Source organism: Hydra vulgaris, chromosome 04 (assembly GCF_038396675.1).
Source record: "Hydra vulgaris chromosome 04, alternate assembly HydraT2T_AEP".
Classification (NCBI taxonomy): Eukaryota; Metazoa; Cnidaria; class Hydrozoa; order Anthoathecata; family Hydridae; genus Hydra; species Hydra vulgaris.
The window spans coordinates 39,024,537-39,042,689 of NC_088923.1; the positions used below are offsets into that span (position 1 = coordinate 39,024,537).

The 18,153-nt window shown below is 28.0% G+C and overlaps 1 protein-coding gene across 38 annotated transcripts in view; it reads right to left on the reverse strand.

The window, feature by feature from the left end:
* The window catches only part of LOC136079799 (circumsporozoite protein-like), a 55,679-nt gene extending 40,559 nt beyond the window's left edge, over positions 1 to 15,120 (reverse strand). For all 38 annotated transcript variants that reach the window (XM_065796291.1, XM_065796319.1, XM_065796304.1 and 35 more), the window contains exons 1-2: positions 14,972 to 15,120; positions 5,872 to 5,930 (exon numbers count right to left, since the gene is read on the reverse strand). In XM_065796291.1, the coding sequence (XP_065652363.1) occupies positions 5,872 to 5,930; positions 14,972 to 14,976 (64 nt within the window). In that variant the 5' untranslated portion in view covers positions 14,977 to 15,120. The remainder of the gene's footprint in view (positions 1 to 5,871; positions 5,931 to 14,971) is intronic.
* Between the last annotated feature and the right edge of the window lie 3,033 nt (positions 15,121 to 18,153).

Sequence of the window (18,153 nt, forward strand, 5' to 3'; positions counted from 1 at the left end):
CATAAAATCCACGAAATAAAAAAATATTACCTTCATAAAAAGCGCAGACATCATATTAGTACTCATACTAATTTTAGTGAATATAGCTCTAATATTAAATTAGTTATGAATTTTGTCCAGTAAAAGTGCATTCTGGCCCACTGTGCAATGGTATGAATTTTTTCAAAAAATTAATAAAAATAACATTCTTCAAAACATATCTTTTGAACAATTCAAAATAGTATGTAAACGTTTCTTATTAGGAAAAAATTTCGATCTAAAATATTTATTTTAAAATTTGATTATAAAATAATAAAAAAATATATAAACTGAATAGGTTTTCATCTACTTTTTTTTTTTTTTTTTTTTTTTGTGAAAAAGTCATAACTTATTTTTTTTTGATCTTATGACTTTTATTTTTCATTTAAATATGTTGTTATTGAAAACTTATGCTATTTTAATATCTTATTATAAGTTTTATAATATCTTTGTAGAATTATATATATATATATATATATATATATATATATATATATATATATATATATATATATATATATATATATATATATACTTTTATGTTTAAAGTTTTTAAATTGTAATATTAACTGACGGCTTCAATGTTAACGGGGCTCGGTGATAAGACAGTATGTCTTCTTCTTGCTCCGGCCATTTATTATATATGTAAACGATTTTTCTCATTGTAAATAGTATTATACGGCAAAATAAAATTAAAAAAAAAAAAAAAAAAAAATGCCAGTTAATAAGATCAATCCGACATATTATTTTAAAATATTGTATCGTATCTCTTCTGATCCTTCTTTCAGTCAGGGTGGTTAGTCCTAGTGCTTTGAGTTTATCTTTGTATAACAGTTTTGATATTGAAGAAATCACTTCTGTAGGTTTCCGTTGAATGTTTTTTTAAAACTATTTGTCTCTATGATGACCATGGTGGAATTGCAAATTCTAAATGTGGTCTAATATGTTGTAAATAGCAGTTACCACAGGTTTAAGTGTCAATAAAAATAAATTACTAAATTAGTTTGAAGAAAATTTACAAACTGAATAGGTATACTACACCTTATACTAACTTTTAGTATACTAAATATATGGTAAATATACCGTAAAGTTTGTACTCTCGAGTCTCGAGGTTTAACTGATTAATTTTTAAAACCTGTTTACACTGAAAGTTTTTGTTATTATTAGTGACTGAAATAGTTATTTTCTAATGTTCAAGGCCAATTTTCCTTGATTTTTTTGTTGTTATTGAGAACAAGTAAAAATTATTTAACAGAGGGGGTGTTAATAGACTTGGGGTGAGTGAGAAAATTTTCCAAAAGTTAATCGATATCCACCCCCCCTACCCTATAATTAAGGACTCGAGAATAAACCGTGTACTGTAACCGGTGATCCTTAGTGTTAAACACGAATCACGTTAACTTGGCACATTGGTCCAAATGGTGGCCAAAATAAAAAAAATTATATTTCGGGAACAAATATATTTCACAACTTTTTAAAACTAAAGTGAAATACAAGTTAAGTGCAAAAGAGTAGAGGCCCTTATCATTACTGATTGAAAAATGACAACCTTTCAAAGTTTAAAAAAAAATTGCCGCTTTAGAGTAGAAGGGAGAAAAATAAAAAAAATGTACTCAATGATGAATTGGATCCGCAAACCTCAACTACTAATGCTGTTACCAATAACATAAGTTTTAAACCAGTACAGTTATCGTCAGTAATGTTAAAAAAAAAGATTTATTTTCAAGTAACGGGGTCTATAAGTATGTTTTGTAGAATAGCAATGAAGAACTTTTTTTTTTAGTTCAGAAAAAGAAATTGATTTTAATATTGCTTCTTCTCATCTTTCAAACGCAGATATATGCATTAAACCTAGTGACTAAATGATGGTCAAAGTTTATGGTAAAATAAAAAATTCCTTTAGATGTTACACTTTTAAAGTGAAATATCTCAAAAATAATGGTTTTATATTTACATTTATGAAACAAATGTTGCAAACAAAAAATTTCATAATGGTTGATTAAGAATCTTCAGAAAAGATGTGATTTAAAAATTGTCCTCGCCAATTCTGAAATCAAAATTCTCGTTTTAAAAGCATGTTTAATTTAAAAGTTATATAAATTGATAATACAAGTTATTTAAATTTTTCTGAAGTAAGTATATATGAGTTTTTTGATTATTTAATAAACTTGTGCAATTAAAATAATATTGTATTTTTTCTTTTTCAACTTAATTAAGTAGACAAACAATCATGAATTTAGACCTGTTTCTACTCACCACATTCTTCGGGACAAGTAGAAACGGGGGGTACAATTTGGAAAAAATAATTTTTTTCACACCATGAACGTCTTTGCACCGATAAGGAGTAAAACAGCCATCGACAAAAAAAGCAATGTATGCGGAGGCTATATCAATACCAGAAGGTAGTGGCACACTGTGAGTTTTAAGAAAAGAAATTGCAAACCAAATATGACAGTCACAGGTTATTTTAAGTTTGATGTATATAGGTCAAGTGTTTAGACTGAAGTTGTGATTAATGCATTACCTCCAAAAGATGCAATACCAGCAGGTCGTCATTTTTGACATTTATTTATTGTGATATGAATTTTTCTATTGTTGTCGTCAAGGTTAATCATTATTGCATCTGTTGTAGACAACAAATAAATACCAGAGTAATTGCTACTGAACCAGTCAAAAAATAAGAAGTAGCTAGAGTTGCAGATATTAGCAAAAGTTCATTTTTAGTTTTACCTTTGAGGTAAAACTAAAAATGCTCATTCGCGGTGCTCTGTGATAAGGTAATTTAATATAAATTTCTGATCTCTACATCCTATCCTGATCTCTTTATCCTTTGCAAGGTAAATCAATATGGATTTCTGATCTCTATAAACCAGTTATTTAAAATAAACAAATGTAATAATATAAAAAATATATTTGCTAACAAGTGTCGTTGCATATACGCAACGATGGATGCTCGTATATCGTTAATATTCATCCATAGAAAAAATTTATGAAAATATGAGCAATATTAAAATGACGACAAGCTAGTGGTTTCTTTCTTGAGAAATGTGTACAGGATGGGTAGATCAAAAATGGCCGTTTTAGGCGTGACGTAGTTATGCAATGTCCCCTTGTTGAAAAATGCGTTACAGAACGATTGGTACGGGTGGCATTTAATTTATAAATTATTGTAAATTATTAATTCAGCTTTACCATAATCAGGCAGACAGTTTATTTTGTCCCACCGCAAGAAAAAAATACTTGCAAAAATGCTCAATAAAAACTCAACTTACTTCCACAGTTCAATGAATGATTTACTATAATTACATAAGAAATCTTTTCATTTATTAAAATAGCTTCTCAAATTTTTGAAAATGTCATCTAATTCTGGTACGTCTGTGCTTTTTTTCTACCAATATTAGTTCATATGTTTTGAAAATATAGAAATGAATGCACAAAATACAATAAAATATTTAGCGGTTATTTTGTTTCACTTACTCCATCTTCCTTCTATCAAACAAATTTTCAAATTGTGTGGTTACATTCTTCCATTCCTTGATTTGTAAAATATACTTAGTAATAGTTTGTCAATTTTATCAGTTTTGCCAGAGTACAGAGGGCGTACAACATTCTGTTCAAGTGTTTAAAGAAACGTTCGAGTATAAAAAATGCCAAATAGATGTTGCAAAAGTCAAGATTCATTTGCCTGTCTATGAGTTGAGTAAATATGACTCCACATGAGCAATACTTGTAATAGGAAAAAAAAGGTTTCTAAATTTCCAAACCAAAAAGCAAAAGATAGATATAAAAAACATTCGTGGACTACTGGGCATCAGACGACAAAATTGTAGAGTCCTTGTTCAAAGAGTTATACAATAGACGTCAAGTGACTTCGATTGAGGTTTATTTTTGATTAAACTTAAAATTTGTAAAAATTAACTTAACTTACTAAACTTATCTTAGCGAAAAGATCAACGATGGTTTCAAGGATGGACAAATTTAATAAGAGCAAAACACCTTTATAGATCTGTTGAGAAGATACACGCCAGGTTATTGTTATTCAATTTTGTATTTAAAAATTATAAATAGTCCAATTGCTCCAAGCAACATAAATCTTTGCTTACTCGCTGCTTATAACTTTTATTTGTTAATATTTTCCAAGCAACTAGTCAAATTGATTGTTTAATTGCTTAGAAAATTTTATTTGTTTTGTGAATTGTTTAGAGAATGTATTAGATTTGCTCATAGAATTATTACTTTGGGAATTTTATTTATTTTATTATTTGCAGATAAGGATTGCGACAATAAGGAAGTAAAAAATTTTAACGAATTAAAATTGTAATTCCCAAATGACTACGTGATGGGACTGGAAGTAAAAGTAAAATAACTGTTCTAATGTATATTTATATATCTATATTATTATTTATATAATTTTATTATTTCTATTGTTATTATAATATATCTAATATATATCCTAATATATGGTTTTAATATAGGTATTTTGGTAAAGTTAGACATTTAAGAGGAACGTGACAACAATAACGACAACGTTGAAAACGAAAACTTTAGAAATACTTTTGATGAAGTGTTTTAAAACTTAAATTATTTAAATAAATTGTTGTTTTTTTGCATTGTTTTGTTGAAAAAGACTAAGCGATTGTTTTACTCAGCACTAATCTGCCGATATAGCGATATAGTGCCGATATAGCGATATTTACAATTTTAGCAAAATAAACATTGAAAAATTAAATTACGTAAATTCCATTTTAAGGAGTTATAACTTACGAATTATAAATTTTGTAAACTTTTAAATTATAAAGAGTTGGCAAAAAAGGAAGATTTTTTAACGTTCAAATTTTATATAAAACTTCTGGCTTCAATGATATAAAACTTTGTTCATTTTGCTTAAAATTGTCAAAAACCTAATCTAAGATTTCTCCTTGTCAAAGAACATTGAATTTTTTTTTATTTATTCTAAATATACTAAATGATCTCTGTTCAAAGGTCTGAACTTATCCAATTTTTTCCAACTATCCAATACTCAGCTATTATCCAATACCACAGTCCTACTTAATCGAGTTTTAGACCCAGCTGTTTACTATGTTGCATAACAAAAAAAAAATGCAAAAAAGAGGCATCTACACTAACCATCCGTGCACTTAAAATACAGGAAAGCAACTAAAAATCATAGCGTAGAGATAAACACAAGTTAAGTTTTCCGTGCATACGGATCTTATAAAACAAAGCACTCTTTAAGAAAGCTTTAATTTTTAGTAAAGAATTGTGTTATCAAGACAGTAAATATATATATAATACATACGCATATAGCATTATTATGAGTGGATCATAAGAACTCAACTCAAAACACAGATTTATATAGTTTAGCCTCTGTGATCTTAAGCCCCCAAATATGCATTAAAAAGTATTTAGAACTTTTGTTATTTTTATTTGAAAAGGTGACAGGAATTTTGACATTTTTATGCCTTTTCTTGGCTTTTTACTGCCTAAATTATTGTCATTTCAGACTGTAGATGTAGATGTGTAAAAATTATTTTTTATTTTGCAAATCAAAACCTTTTTAAAATATTAAAACAAGTTTTGTAATTAATGTTCTGCATTTAATTTGTTTTTATCTGAATTAAATATTCGTCTAAAAAATTTTGAATAAAAAAAATTATATAAGAAGAAACAAAAGCAAAGTCTTCTCAGATCAAATGTATTCTAAAATAATAATAATAATAATAATAATAATAATAATAATGATAATAATATCATTATTATTATCATTATATCAGTTTGTATGTGTATGTATGTATATGTATATGTATATAGTGTAGATTACAATTAGTATTAGTCAAATTTGGAAAAAACTACCTGCATCAATATTTGCTTCAAAAATTGAAACGCAAACAACAAACGTCAAACAAATCAATCTAAAAAAAAATTGAAACGTAAACAACAAATGTCAAACAAATCAATCTAAAAAAAAATTGAAACGCAAACAACAAATGTCAAACAAATCAATCTAAAAAAAAATTGAAACGCAAACAACAAATGTCAAACAAATCAATCTAAAAAAAAATTGAAACGTACAAAACGAATGTCAAACAAATCAATCTAAAAAAAAATTGAAACGCAAACAACAAATGTCAAACAAATCAATCTAAAAAAAAAAAATCTAAAAAAAAATTCTAAAAAAAGCGACGATAATGTAGAGTAAAAGTTGGGTTTTTTTAATCACACACACACACACACACACACACACACACACACACACACACACACACACACACACACACACACACACACACACACACACACACACACACACACACACACACACACACACACACACACACGCGCCCGCGCGCGGCTGTGGGAGGTATGCGCTAGTTTTGCGAACGTTCTCATCTATATCCATTTAAACTTCTAATATTCACGTGAATAATCGCAAAACTAGCGCATACCTCCCACAGCCGCGCGCGCGCGCGGCTGTGGGAGGTATGCGCTAATTTTTGCGAACGTTCTCATCTATATCCATTTATATCTTTGTAATCTTTATAATAAACCTACTTTTAAATAATGGCAAACAAATTCACCTTAAGTCAAGTAAAGGATTTATTAGAAATTCATGAAAATACGATAATAAAAATCTTTAATGATTGTAACGTAAAAAAAACGACACAAATAAAACTATTGAGTTTGTTAGTGAACAATACAAAACAATAAAAAAAACGTTAAACAATCCTAACATAATTTATTCAATCCAGACATAAATTATTTTAACTAAATTAATTTGCCTGAATTAGTATGCTCTTATTTTCAACCAAATGAAGTTGGTAACTTTATAGGAGTGGATAATAAAAGTGATTATTTTAATATTATTCACGTGAATATTAGAAGTTTAAAAAAGAATTTTAAAAATTTTGAAAATTTAATTTATGAAACCAACAATAGTTTTAACGTGATTTGCGTAACCGAAACTAAAATAGATTTTGAATCAAATTCTAATCTCCTTCTCCCAGGTTTTAAAGAAATTTTTTTACAACAAAAAAATAATAGGCGCGGAGGAGGAGTACTTTTTTATTTGAAAGAAAATATTATCTTAAAATTAAAAGCGGTAAGACTGTTTCTGATAAGGGTCAAAAGATCTTAACAATTGAACTAATAAACAAAAATTCAAAAACATTTTAATCGGCTATAGGCCTCCAACTGGAAGAAAAGAAAATCTCGCTAAATTTTTAAAATACAATAAAATAGAAAAAACAAGTCAATAGAAAAAAAAAGTTATATTTTGGGTGACTTCAACTTGGATTGTTTTGATTATTGCGAAAACCAAAACATAAAAACATTTTATAACAATTTATTTAATATGGGTACCATACCAATAATAGATAGACCGACTAAAATTATAAACCATTCGTCGACTTTAATTGAAAATATATGAACCGCAGACTTTTAATAAATCTCTAAAAAAGGGAATTATAAAAACTGATGTTTCTAATCATTTTCCCATATTTTTTCCTGTTAGATTATATTATCAAATAAAAAACGAGGGCAGAATGACCATAAAAAAGCGAATAGTTGACAATTTTAACTTAAAATCATTCAAAGATCAAATATTACAGCAGGACAGGAATCAATTAAACTTTAATGTAACATAAACATTATTTATAAAACATTTTTTAAAACTTTGTATAAAATCTATGACGCTAATTTTACAATATGTGAAATAAATCTCAAGGCCAAAGGCATATTATCTCCTTGGATAAATAAGGGACTAAAAACGACTTCAAAACTAAAACAAAAGTTGAATAATAAATAGTTAAAAACAAAATACGAAAAACATAAACAAAATTACAAAAACTGCAAAAATCTGTTTAAAAAACTCCGCAAAAATGCTAAAAAAAATTATTACAGTGCAATCTCTCTAATTCGAATTTAACGGGGAAAAAAAAAAGTTCGGATTAGAGAGATTTTCGAATTATAGAAAGTTGACTTTTTTTCAAATATTCTGGCCAAAGTAACGAATAGAGATGAAACAAACAAACAAATAGTGATTCTTAGGCCTGAATGCAATATTTATATAATGTGATTCGAACTTTTACATTTTCAAAAAAGAGTAATTGTAGGTTGTCTTTTTGAGGCTTTTAAATCCATTTCAATGACACAATTTATGTCTTTAAGAGCTTTCGTCAAATCTTCTCCAAAGTTAGAATAAAGACTGTAATTCTCGAGTACAGTGACAGCATGCATCTCATCGTTCAGACATGGTTTTATAGCATTTTCAAAAACACCAACGCACTCATCATCGAATTCCTCTTTACTTTCAAAAGTGTCATGCTCAGAAACTTCTGCAATGAAGTTTCTGAACATTACCTTTTCTAAAAACTAAACTTTAGATCAATTTCTTTAACCCACTCCTCAAATAATTCTGCCGACATACAACTTTTTGGTTGGGCCCAATAGCGACAATGAATATTTTTCACACCTTTAAAACATCTAGGAGACTTCGATTTTCCAGTTCAAACATCGGAAGTCTTTCTCCTTTAACATTACCTGCGGTCATCCCAGTCAGGCAAACTTTACTATGCTTGCCTCCTATGCACTTTTCATTTTTTATATGTAAACTTTTGTCAGGCAAACATTGGTAGAAAAGACCGAATTCATCGGCATTAAAAATATTTTCAAGTGACGAGAGAGAATTGTAGGCAGTGTGGTTTCGAGTCATGGAACGCTTATCTGATTGTTAATAGACTTTGCCTCTCCGAAATGGTTTTGAAAGATATACCATATCTATAAAAAAAAATTATAATTTCTTTAACGTAACTTATACATGCGATATGTACGTTTGAATTTAACTTCGAGGTCTTTGCAAGTTTCCAGAATGTCTACTTCTGGAAAATATTTGCTTTATTTTTTTAAAGCAATTAGAGAAAGTGCTGTAAAATAATCATATATTGTAAAGTCATTAATCGTAAAAAGTGGAGAGAATAAAATAGGAAATTAATTTACTTTTTCTTAAATTTGTTTAGCCATCCATCTGAAGCTTGAAAATTTTCGAAGCTTAACTCTTTCGTAAAATATAAAGCTTTTTCTTTTACCAGCAAACCACTGATTGGGAGATTATAAGCTCTCATTCGTTTGAACCATTTAAGTACAGCTTTGTTGACTTGATAATACGCATCAACTTTCACCCGTTTAGCCAAATTCCCTGGACGAAATGCGTCAAATATTTTATCTTTATTCTTTTTCCAGGACGAAATAGTGTTTGGTGGAGTATCAAAGATTTTCGAAACCTCTTTATTTGTTTTTCCTTTCCCCAATTCCAGTAGAGCTTCTTATTTCAGCTTTAAATTGTTTTCTTTATGCAGTCTTTTTGATGCCATGATTTTTTTAAACAGAAGGAAATAGTTCACGCTAATTGTTTAACAAAAAAATTAAAACATTCGAAATTTGAAAAAAGAGTTCGATGGTTAACGAGCTTTTTATATGACAAAAAGTTAAAAAGTTCGATTTACAGAGAGAATCTTACTGACAGGTCTGAAAAATCCATTCGAATTGTAGAGGTTTTCGAATTATAGAGATTCGAATTATAGAAAGTGAAACAATAAAGTTTCTTAAGTACATTTCACGGTGACTTTACATTTAGTCGAATTAGAGAGGTTTTCGAATTACAGAGATTTGAATTAGAGAGATTGTACTGTATTCAAAATTGCTTACTTAGCACAAACATTTCTTAAAACGCGTCTGGGAATTAATGAAAGAAGTTACTGGAAAGCAAAATGTAATTTCCACCTCTCTTTCACTTGCAATAAAAGTTGGAAATAAAATAACTAAAGATGCAAATGAAATTGTGACTGAACTCAACAATTTTTTTTTCACTATAGGAGCAAATTTATCAAACAAAATCCTTTAACAAATTATAAATTAACAGATGAACTTCAAACGCCAAACTCCTTACATTTTACAAACCTAACGCTTGAGGAATTCGATATAGCTTTTAGATTGTTAAAAAGAAATAAATCAATGGGACCTGATGGTATAAATGGAAATATTGTTATAGACTCTTATGACGTCATGAAAGATATTCTTTTCAAAATCTTTAAATCATCCATTAAACAAGTTTCTTTCCCAGACTCTCTGAAAATAGAAAAAGTAATTCCTATTTTTAAGACAGAAGACCTGACCGATATAACATATAACAGATCTATTTCTGTTCTTTCAGTTTTTTCAAAAATATTAGAAAGAATAATGTCTAACAGAGTGTACACCAATAAACTCCTCTATGAAAATCAGTTCGGTTTTTAAAATAACAACTCAACCGCACATGCTATTCTTCAATTAACACGTTGTATTAACGAGTCTTTTAAAAATCAAAAATTTTCACTTGGTGTTTTATATTGACTAGTCAAAAGCTTTTGAAGCGGTCGATTATAAAAATTTGTGTAAAAAACTTGAATGTTATGGCATAGCAGGAAAAACTCTAAGTAGGTTCAAAAGTTATCTCTCCAACCGAAAGCAATTTGTTTTTAACAAAGATTCCCAACCTCAAACTTTATTGAACATAACATATGGTGTCCCACAAGGATCCATACTTGGACCTCTTCTTTTCATTATATATATAAATGATCTTAACAAAGCATCCAATTTAAAGACTATAATTTTTGCAGACAACACAAACTTGATTCAGTCACATGAAAATATAAACATACTTTTTAACAATAAGAGCAGAGAACTTAAAAAAATTTCATTTTGGTTCAAAAAAAATATGCTATCTTTAAATATTGAAAAAACAAAATGGATACTTTTCCATCTAAACTATGAAAAGCAGATACTGCCTATAAATATGCCTGATCTTTTTATAGACAACGTCATCCTAAAAAGATAAAAAATAACAAAATTTTTAGGAGTTTTTATTGAAGAAAATCTGTCATGGAAATCACACATCGAAAATATCTTAATAAGTTGCACAATAATTTGGAATTCTATACAAATCTAGAGGCATTTTAAACAAAAAGCAATTAACACGGTTACATTACTCTTATATTTGCTGTCATATCAATTATGCAAATATTATATGGGGAAGTACACATAAAACTAAACTTAAATCTCTTTATCGGCATCAGAAACACGCAGCTCGCATAATAAATTTTAAAAATCGTTTTTGCACTCTAAACCGCTTTTTAAAGAAACGGACGCCTTAAATGTTTATCAACTAATTGTATTTAATGCTTTGTGTTTTATGTACAAATGTAAGAAACTAATGTTCCCCGATGTTTTTGTAAACCTTTACAAAGTTAAACCCCAAAACAAATATAACCTACGTAGTAATAGCATTTTAGAAAAACCTTTTAACAATAATAAACAAGCTCAATTTTGTATATATTATCGTGGAACTTTTCTCTGGAATAAAATTGTACGGCCTAACATTTATATGTTATTACTTATGTCAAATTAGGATGCTTTGCAAAACACTACGATGATTAGATCCTTGGAACAAAAAACTCCTAAAATTTTGGCCTCAACTACCCAAACGTAAGAACAACAAGTAAATTTTAAATTTCATACAACAATCTTTTAACATTCAAAAGTTATTATCTCAAGTTACAAAAAAAGCTGGATCCGCCCCTGTATATATATATATATATATATATATATATATATATATATATATATATATATATATATATATATATATATATATATATATATATATATATATATATATATATAGACAGATTATTATATACACTTGCATAAATTTTTATTGTTATTTTTTTTATATTTATGTATTTGAAACCATTACTAAAAACAAAATGACGCATTTGAACAATAATGTCTTAAAATTAAGAAACATGTTACCGCAATAAAGTCAATTTAAAAAAAAAAGGAGTTAACTTGTTTGCCAATTAAACCGTCGGTATATAGACTTACCATAATATTTATGCTGCAAACCGAAACAAGCAGGCAGGGGCTGGGGTTGGAGTAGTAGAAAGAGGTTTTAGGATGGGTAAGGATATTGCAAAATGCTAAAATAAACAACCAAAAAGAAAGGTGTTGAGAAATAATATTTTTTTATGCTTCAAAAAACATGACACTCTGTGCCTAGGTTCCAGGAAAATCTTTTTTTTAAAAAGGAAGAGCTCAATTTCTCTATTACTCAGGGGCTGATAGTTTCTCGGATAAAGAAACGACACCAAAATTTTTTTAATTTTTTTTAAGTCTAACAAAAGAAATGTAAGAAAAAACTATTCACAGTTTTTATACCAGATATACTTTTTGCTAAAGTGTACTCTTTTTAGCAAGTTATCTTTTTTTAGCATTATCATAAAAAACTGAGCATTTAATGCCAAAATTCAATTTGTAGTATAGTAATGCACGTACCGTAGACTTCTCAGAAAAGCTTTAGTCATCTGAACCAATGTTTTTTCATTATTAATTCTTTGTTGGTCATCAATCTAAATTATATGTAGTTTCAGCAAATTTTTTAATACCCTTCACTTCAGTACGTGATCAAATCCAATCCATGCGAATATCTCAGCACCCCCAAAACTTTTTTCCCACAGTTCAATAAAAAAGATACATTGTTTATAAAAAAATTTTCTGTCATGAATGTATTAACATCCTGGGCACTAAGTTTTGTAAGCAATTGTTTTGCTTCTTGCGGGACAAAATTACTATTCATCATTTCCTCAGGATTAAGTTTTGAATTTTTTAGTTTCAAAATAATTTCTGTAGCATTTTCTTGACTTTTCCCCATAGCTTATACAGCTATATTAAAATTATTTAGCTGTCCACGCACAAATTAGAAATGTAATATACCTATTTTACTTTTTTCAAAAAATGCTTGCGAAGCACGTGGACGGTTTATATCAAAAATAAATATGACTTTATTGCCTTGAACATATAGAAAATTCTTTCAACTGCCAGCAAAAGTGAAAGAACTCTAGTACTTCTAAACTTGATTATTTTCCTAATTTTTTTAAAATTCCTTTAACTTGATTACTCAAACTTTGTAAATAAGAAAATACTTGTATATTTTCACACCAATAGCTTAAATTTCATTTAGCCGACCATCCACAGCAGATGGAAGTGCGTTGTGCACAATATGTACACTATAACCAGTGCCAAAAATATTACCACTAAGATTTTGTTTGATCTTTTCGAAAAATTTTATTTTTACCTCTTCTCCAACAAAATTTGTGTTGCGATGGTCAGAACAAAATGCAGCTATTTTTTTATCGATCCTATGATCTTCCAGTGTTTAAATTAGCTAATCAATCAATATTTTAGATATTTCATCAACAAGTTCACATTTTAAATCATTTCTATTTCATGTGTTGAACCACAGTCAGTGTTTTAAAGCTCAATCCATGCAATGCAGTGTGAAAAGCAAAAATAGCCTCCTTTGCTGATATAATTAAATCACCCTCATTGGGTCCATTATTTTAAAAAAATTATTTAATAGGTAAAGAACATGAGGCAGCCGGGACTCCAGATTTGTGTTTGGCACTCTTTAAATAAGTTTAAATGTCTACCCATCCGCTATATGCAGCAAAAACTTCTGTTAAACAATGCTTACACAGAACTTTGTTGTCCTCACTACTAACCTTTTTCACAAATGGGTAATCTTATTGAAGTTCATTTTTTAAATTTAAAACTTCTGTTTGGCATTAAAAAATGCTAAAGACCTAACTATTGATTTGATGTTTGGCATACAACTGTAACTCACCTTTGGAGAATGCCTTGTAAATAACATAGTTTATCAAGCCACTTTGTACCCAAGCACTCTGAACGGAAATGAAAAAAGTGTATTTTAAAGTTAGTAAAACCGCATTCAAACTTAAATACGCTAACCATACAAAATCTTTTAATATCGAAAAATATAAAAACGATACTGAATTATCTAAGGAAGTATGGAGGTTAAAAGAAAGTGGAGTAAGCCCGACAATTGAATGGAAAATTATTAAACGTTCTAGATTTTACAATCCCACAGTAAAACGATGCAACCGAAGTCTTTATGTCATAATATTTTACACCAATGATAATTTATTTAATAAGAAGAATGAATTGTATCTAAACGTAGGATAAAAGCAAATTTTAATTCGAGTGATGAGACAGCTGTTTTAAGGTTTTTCTTTTTTTCTTTTTGTTGTTTATTGTTATGACGACGGAGCATATTTCGTTCTTTCAATATAATTTAACGGGTTTTTTATTTCTTGAATTATATTTACATTGCTGATGTATATATACATATATATATATATATATATATATATATATATATATATATATATATATACATATATATATATATATATATATATATATATATATATATATATATATATATATATATATATATATATATATATATATATATATATATATATATATATTTAAAGAGAAAAAAGTGTCAAGATGGCGAATGGGACAAGCTGGCTTTTTATATAAAGAATTATGAAAAAAATGAATAAATGGGAGGAAACTTAACTTAAAATATAGCTTGAATTTCAAATTATCTATTGGTTTATTAAAATATTGTAATTTTTAAATATCGCGATTTTTGACGTTTTTTTTTTACGCTTAAAAAAAATATATTACGGTAAGGGTTATTGCTAAAGAATGGTGGTCCACAGGTGTAACCTTTTCTTTGACTGCTTGTAGTTGCTGTTACAGAACAAAGTGTTGACTTAGGTTTTTAACTTTACAACCTATATTTAAATACTAATTTAATGAATGGAACACTAATGTTAAACATCAGGTTGTTTTTCCGCGTAAAGATAATATTTCGGTTGTTCCTAAGCGCTTACTAGTAATGACTTCGTAAACTTAATGTAAACTAAAAAAATTTTAGTTAAGTATACCGTTCGTTTTATCATGATCGTTTTTTAACAGACAATGCTTTTCCTTTAGTTATTATTATATTACTTTTTGCAGAAGCGGAATATTACCCTAAATAGTATTTTACCTCATTTTCTATACTTTGTCTTTGTCTTTTAATAAAAGTTTAATATTCCCTTCTTTATGTGTGTTAACTGTGACTGAAAACAAGAAGAAGAAGAATTTATACTTCTTATATACTTTGTTATAATTTATTGCTAACAAGTTTTCAATAAACATTTGTTACTGGGCAACAGCGCAGTTTTTATAACTGCTAAATATTTATTATTTATTATAAGCAAATATACTTAAAATGTTGTCGATGTAAAGCTAATATAATAATCAATCAATCGATTGATTGAATATTTGATGATCACTTTATTTAATAATTTAATCAAAGAAACGGGAAGAATTTCTTTTTTCACATAGTTCATTTTTATCTTAATTAGCCTAAATGCCATTAAAATTTTTGAAAAAAATTTAAGGTAAATTAAAACTGTATAAGAGAGTATGGTTATGACCTTAAATTTTTGCTCGACCCATTTGCATTAATAATATATAAGCATTTAGTACCGTCTCAAGAAAAGTCAAGTTTATGTTAGGGTGATTCATATATTATTGATAGTTGAGTATAAATCAACTTAAATATGTTATTAATTATTCAAAAATAGTTTTAAAGCGAATACTTTTTGTTGCTTATAATTTCAAGGGTCACCGTCGACATGATTCGGGAAAAGTCTATGAAACACTTATTTAACTTAAATAAAAAAATATTAAATTAAAAATACTAAAGATTAATTATAAAAAAGATAAAAAAAAAAAATACACTGAAAATCTTACTGTGTACTACAAGCAATCTTATAAAGTTTATTTAGAATGTAAAATGCCTATTAAGATTTTTATATTAAACTGTATAATATACAGTTTAATATAACATAATTGATGTATAATTTGAAATCCTAACATTAGTTTTAGATTGCAGACTTGTGAAATCTTAAGTTTTGGAATATTATTTCTAAATGAGAACTTAACTTGGTGCAGGAACTATTTCAACTATTGCTAAGACATTTAAGCAAAAACTTTCTTAAGGAAATCGAAAAAACAGCTACAACTACCAGCATATAACTTCTGTTTTACTTTTACTTATTAAATGGAGAGCATTATAATTTTGAGTAAAAAAACAAACATGTTTTTTAGGAAATTTATTGGTTTTAGCACTTTGTAAAAGCTGTACCTCTTTTGGTCACTAATCATGTCAAAACTAAGGTTGGTTTTTAATTTTACTTTAAAATAATTTCAAGCAAACCGGCTCAGCAAAATCCCAAAAAAGAAAATAAATAAAAAGAGACTTATATAAAAGTCGTATATTCTGTTTAAACAAAAAAAAAACTATAAGAATTTTTTTTAAACACAAGTAAAAGTAAGGACCGGCGATTTTTAATTTTTTAAGAAACAAATTTAACTAGAAGACGAGTTTAGATCATATGTGTATTAATAACACTGTTCAACAGATGTTTTAGAGGCGGGATATTTACAATTGATTTTGTATGAATTTGATACCCTGAATTCAAATATACCGTTAGATTTTTTCCTATCAGCTCAAATCTAAAAAGATATAGCATTTTAGAGAGTTATACATAAAACTATTGATAAAATCGAAAAGGTAAACATGGAGTTTTGATTATTATTTTATACAAATATATAACTTTATACTATATTACACTTTATTATATAAATAATTAATATATACACAGATAAAATAAAAAAAGTACGTTTTAGAATTGTCAAAAATTCCTGCTTTAACTTTTCCGTTCTTAACTATGGCATCTTCTCCCTATATATTTAAAGCACGATCCGCCTTTATCAAGAGTCTTTGCTTCATAAGACCCAGCTTAATACTCAGTGGAGATAAAATGATTTTCTACCGTTCAAATAAGAGGTAATTAATGACATTCTTTTCCCCTTTTTTTCTGTCTGAGGCCATTATTTTCTAACCCTCTGGGATAGAAAAGATAGTGTGTACTATCTTTTCTATCCCAGATGCAAAAGAAGCAAGGACATTTTGTGTAGAAGTTTTGCTTTTGAAGGAGAAAGTTTACCATTTTTAGGTCCACACAAATTACTAAACGATGTTCCTTATACTTTAGTCTTTCCAAGACAAAAGGAATGGTGTTACATTCTTCTTTCATTTTCTTTGAGTGAGTAATTGGTATTGAACCAAGTTTGTTGCCATTTTGCAGAAGAATACACCTCAAACTTCGCTTTAAGGTGCCAATAAATAGACACTAATTATCTTTATATTCTATTCTATTCAGGAAGATCCATCTTTATCCAGGAGTACTCTAATTTTGTGACAAAATACATGAGCCTTTTTGAGTGAAGAAGGGTAGCAGATACTTTTCTCGTGTTTGTCAGAAAGAAATCTATGTTTTCCATTAACATTCATCCTCACAGAGCTCTGGTAATTGAAAAAACGTTGGGATTGGGATTTATTTTGAGTGAAGAGTGGCTCGACTTGCAGAGACAAGTCGAGCCACTCTTCACTCAAAATAAATCATGTGGACTTATCTCAGGATAAGTCCACATGATAGGGTTATTTTAATTGATTTCAGTAATGTTTACAAAGCAGATATAACAGCCCTTAAAATGGTTTCGGGGTTCTCTCCAAACCATTGAGACGCCAAATTTCGTACTTTTTATTTTCCCGGTAGTCGACTTTCGTAAATTTTTTTAAAAATATTTACAGACCTGATGTGGTGCCCACGTTTTATTTGGATTACCAAGACTAGCACCAAAGTATCGGGAAACACTTAACCCAATCCGTCAAAGTGCATTCTGGATTTTACTGACTACCGATGTTATCTCCAACGGGATTATCATGTACTTAAAAGTAAAAGAAGTTCTGCGATGAAATAATGTAGTTTGAATATTTATTTAGACGGTAGGCATTTTTTGACACGCGTGCAACTAAGTTTTTTTTATTTGAGCGCGCGTATTGAAACATACGTTATCATGAAAAATTTTGAGTATTTTTCTAAAAAATTGAATGTAGTTTAATATAAAATTTTTAAATTTTTAAATGCAAATTAAATTGTTTTAATGTAAAATTGTATACATTACTTAAATTAATATATACCACTGCGACTACGGCTAAATCAGTCGATTTATGTACCCATTGACGCGTTATTTTATGAAACTTTGAAAAACAAAAATTATAATAAACATAACTAAAAATAAACAGCAATAATATTAAAAAAAATAAATAAAACT